The sequence below is a fragment of the Nannobrachium achirus genome (assembly GCF_963921795.1).
Source record: "Nannobrachium achirus genome assembly, chromosome: 21".
NCBI lineage: Eukaryota > Metazoa > Chordata > Actinopteri > Myctophiformes > Myctophidae > Nannobrachium > Nannobrachium achirus.
The window spans coordinates 21,357,910-21,362,205 of NC_137828.1; the positions used below are offsets into that span (position 1 = coordinate 21,357,910).

General features: G+C 41.9%; 1 protein-coding gene across 1 annotated transcript in view; it reads right to left on the reverse strand.

The window, feature by feature from the left end:
• Window positions 1-204: 204 nt before the first annotated feature.
• Window positions 205-4,296, reverse strand: part of ropn1l (rhophilin associated tail protein 1-like) — a gene marked incomplete at both ends in the record, with an annotated part of 19,127 nt that continues 15,035 nt past the window's right edge. Inside the window, one exon of the mRNA XM_080751677.1 lies at window positions 205-298. Coding sequence (XP_080607803.1) covers window positions 205-298 — 94 coding nt within the window. The remainder of the gene's footprint in view (window positions 299-4,296) is intronic.

Genomic DNA, 4,296 nt, shown 5'->3' on the forward strand with positions numbered 1-4,296 from the left:
CTAGAAATATATTTTAAATGTGTGGTGGGGGGCTCAGACCGCATCCACTAAGTAGAGTAAGCTTTCAACTGTCCACTGATACCTTTGGTTTGGTGAGGGGCGAAACAGTTTTTGTTATTTTCGGACCTGACGATGGGTCTTTCCGGATTTTCCAAGGATTTGGGAGGTAGAGGAACATAGCGTTAGGGCCTTTGTTATGAGTCCTTATTCAGTCTGGTCCGCTGTAGCAGCAGAAGTCCGGCCCAGGTTTTCCAGATGGATGAAGTCCAGAGGTTTGATCATCCCTGCTTGCTGCACCCTGGAACACATGTAAAAGATGTCCATGTTCAGACACGTGCACACATAGACATCCAAGGGGGCTTGAGCCCCTGCCCAAAGCAGAAGTGTACACAATACAATACAATACAATACTAGACACCTCAGGGTGACATGCAACCTCGCCCTTTAGGGCCAGTGATGTATATCGGACCAGTTGCCCATACATGGAGATCCCTGTCTGTAGAACCAGCCATTAAGTGTGGCCTCCATATATGGGCATTCCCATATGAAGTCCTGTTAGAAGACGTCAGCAAGGGGAGAAGACGACAGCCGGGCTGGCTGTCGTCTTCTCCCCTTGGCCTCCCCTAAGTAACAAGAAATCTTGTGAAATAAAATGTCGTCAACCAATCATCAAGGATGATGATACACGAAAGAAGAAGAAGGGCTTTGTTAATGACATCAGGGAACTCCATATCATGGTCATAAAGGGATTCTGTTAGTGTGACATCACAGTGAAGCCAGAGCGTGATGTCAGAGCAGCAAACCCATTCTGTTAAGAGTTCCCCTGACATCACAGTGACGTCAGAGCATGATGTCAGAGCGACAAACCCATATAGTCTAGAGGATAATGACCATATTTTAGGTGAATCGTTCACTTTTTCATAAAGCGTGAAATTTGGTACACTTGTACAGTTTGGGCCCTGAACATTTTCAGATATGGAGCCATCGCAAAAACGCCCCCTGGTGGCCATGGCGGACATTTTATTTCCGCCATTACCAATTAATGTATTTTTTGCATCATAACTCCTGAACCAAGCATGATAATACAGAATATGTGATGTCTACACCTATGTTTTGATGGTCAAGGATTCCATTGATATCATTTACATCATCATATAATGTTCAGGTGAATAATTAATAGTCAATTCAGTGATGTTGTGAGGTAGTCCCGTGTTTTTTTTTCCAATTCTTTTTCACTTTTTCATAAAAGTATGAAACTTGGTACACTTGGACAGTTTGGGGCCCTGAACATTTTCAGATATGGAGCCATCGCAAAAATGCCCCCTGGTGGCCATGGTGGCCATTTTAATTTCCGCCATTGCCAATTAATGTACTTTTCATCATAAGTCCTGAACCAAGCATGATAATACAGAATATGTGATATCTACTCCTATGTTTTGATGGTCAAGGATTCCATTCATATCATTTACATCATAAACTGTCCATAGGTAATGGTCAATTCAGTGATGTTGTGAGGTAGTCCCATGGTTTTGTCCAATTTATTTTCACTTTTTCATAAAAGCATGAAACTTGGTACACTTGTAGAGTTTGGGACCCTGAACACTGTCAGATATGGAGCCATCGCAAAATCGCCCACTGGTGGCCATAGGCGGCCATTCTAATATCCGCCATGGCGGCCATTTTAATATCCGCCATAACCAAATAATGGGGGCACGGTGGCACAGTCGGTAGTGCTGTCGCTTCACAGCTAGAACGTCCTGGATTTGATTCCCGCTGTGGGACGCTGTGGGCTCTGGGGGCTCCCAGTCTTCAGTACCCACACCCTAGGTGGGGTTGGCAAAAGGGCCTTTCTGTGTGGAGTTTGCATGTTCTCCCCGTGTCTCCTCGGGTAGATACCCTCACAAAAAACATGCAGTAATCCTAGTCTCTATAATGCCTCCCACTGATGGAGGGGAAAGGAACTGGTTGGAATAACGTGTTCCTCCACACGCTACGTCCAAACGGGGAAGTTCCTCCCTGTCAGGTGATAAGAAGCGGCCTGTTCACTCCTCATGCACTGAAGGAAACATATGAGCTCAGTTCAGGGCTCTCCCCAGGCGTGGCAAAGGGAGAGCAGAGCCCAGGATTACAGCTTAGGCAATTGGCAATGGATGAAAAAATGGGTTACAAAAATCGTGGGATATTTTTTTTAAAAATATAACCAAATAATGTATGTTGCGTCTAATTTCCTAAACCATACATGATAATACCGAATATGTGATGTCTACACCTATGTTTTGATGGTCAAGTATTCCATGTACAACATCAACTGTTCAGGTGAGTGGTTACTTATTAGTCAATTCAGTGATATAGTGAGGATTTCAATGAAATAGATGAGATACAGAATTAAATGTAAAGCATATATCATGTCATGCCACTAACTGGGGCCTGATTTACTGTTATGATGGTGTCCACAATAATTATTTATTTTTGGTTGACTCATCTCAGTGCTTTTTTGTGAAGATCTGTCATCTGCTGAACCCCTTCATGAAGCAAGTACCTTCATGGTCATGTCGAATTGATGGTCATGAGCGAATCCTGGCAAAAACTTAGTGCAGGTGATATGGTTGCATCAGTGGCAAAATACCATACACATTGCTTAGCAGGATATTACAACAAAGCTGCCAAACTGCACAAAACATACATGTTACCAATGATATGGTATGTCATAGCATAGCCTTTCCTGAGCTGGTTTACTATATTGACAATGTCTGTGCAAATGAAGAAATTAAGTCTGTCTTTAGTTTTAAATAAACTGTAATCCTGCCGCCTAGATCAACTGAACCAGGAACAGACATCAAGGTTTAACTCTACACATTTAAAGAATATGGTTAGGGTCAGTGACTACCTGTGTCCTGGAAAATCAACCAGCAGAACACATCTCCTGGGCAGCCTTTCATGCCAATAAGCTGCAACCAAAGGAACTCACCCCTGCCATCTCAGCTCTCCTTCCCCTATTCCCTGATGACTCAAAATATGGCCATGATTCATCATGCAATGAATGTTATCAATCAAGTAAGTAGTACAGAGGGTACATCCAGGACAGGTACAGTACCTGTTGTGACAATGGACCAAACTCTGCACAATGTAGCCAAACAAATACAGTGGAATTGGCCCCTTTCACATGGAGAAGATCCTTTTGTGATTGTCTTAGGAGGACTGCATGTTGAGATGGTGGCTCTCAAGATACTGGGGGACTGGCTAGAAGGTAGTAGTTCGATGGAAGCCACTGTCTAAGCGAACATAGCCACCCAGGGAGTTGCAGAGTCCTTTCTGAAAGCTTAAACCAAAATAAATACTTATTGTGGACACAAATACGTAACATAACAGTAAATTAGGCCCCAGTTAGTGGGATGGCATGAAATAAGCTTGAAATGTAATTCCACATAATCTCATCTATTTCATTGCAATCCTCACTGAATTGACTATTAACCATTCACCTGAACAGTTTATGATGTTGTACACGTTATCAATGGAATCCTTGGCCATCAAAACATAGGTGTGCATCACATATTCTGTATTATCATTTATGGTTCAGGAAATAAGTACATTATTTGTTTATGGCTCATATACAAATGGTTTTGTGATGTCTCCATATCTGAAAATGTTGAGGGCCCCAAACTGCACAAGTGTACCAAGTTTCATACTTTTATGAAAAAAGTTAAAAATGTTTGGACAAAACCACAGGACTACCTCACAACATCACTGAATTGACCATTATCTATTCACCTGAACAGTTAATGATGTTGTACATGCTATCAATAAAATCCTTGACCATCAAAACATAGGTGTAGATATCACATATTCTGTATTATCATGTTTGGTTCAGGAGTTATGATGCAAAATACATTAATTGGTAATGGTGGAAATTAAAATGTCCGCCATGGCCACCAGGGGGCGTTTTTGCGATGGCTCCATATCTGAAAATGTTCAGGGCTCCAAACTGTCCAAGTGTACCAAGTTTCATACTTTTATGAAAAAGTGAAAAAGAATTGGACAAAACCACGGGACTACCTCACAACATCACTGAATTGACCATTAACTATTCACCTGAACAGTTTATAATGTTTTACATGATATCAATGAAATCCTTGACCATCAAAACATAGGCGTAGACATCACATATTCTGTATTATCATGTTTGGTTCAGGAGTTATGATGCAAAATACATTAATTGGTAATGGCGGAAATTAAAATGTCCGCCATGGCAGGGGGCGTTTTTGCGATGGCTCCATATCTGAAAATGTTCAGGGACCC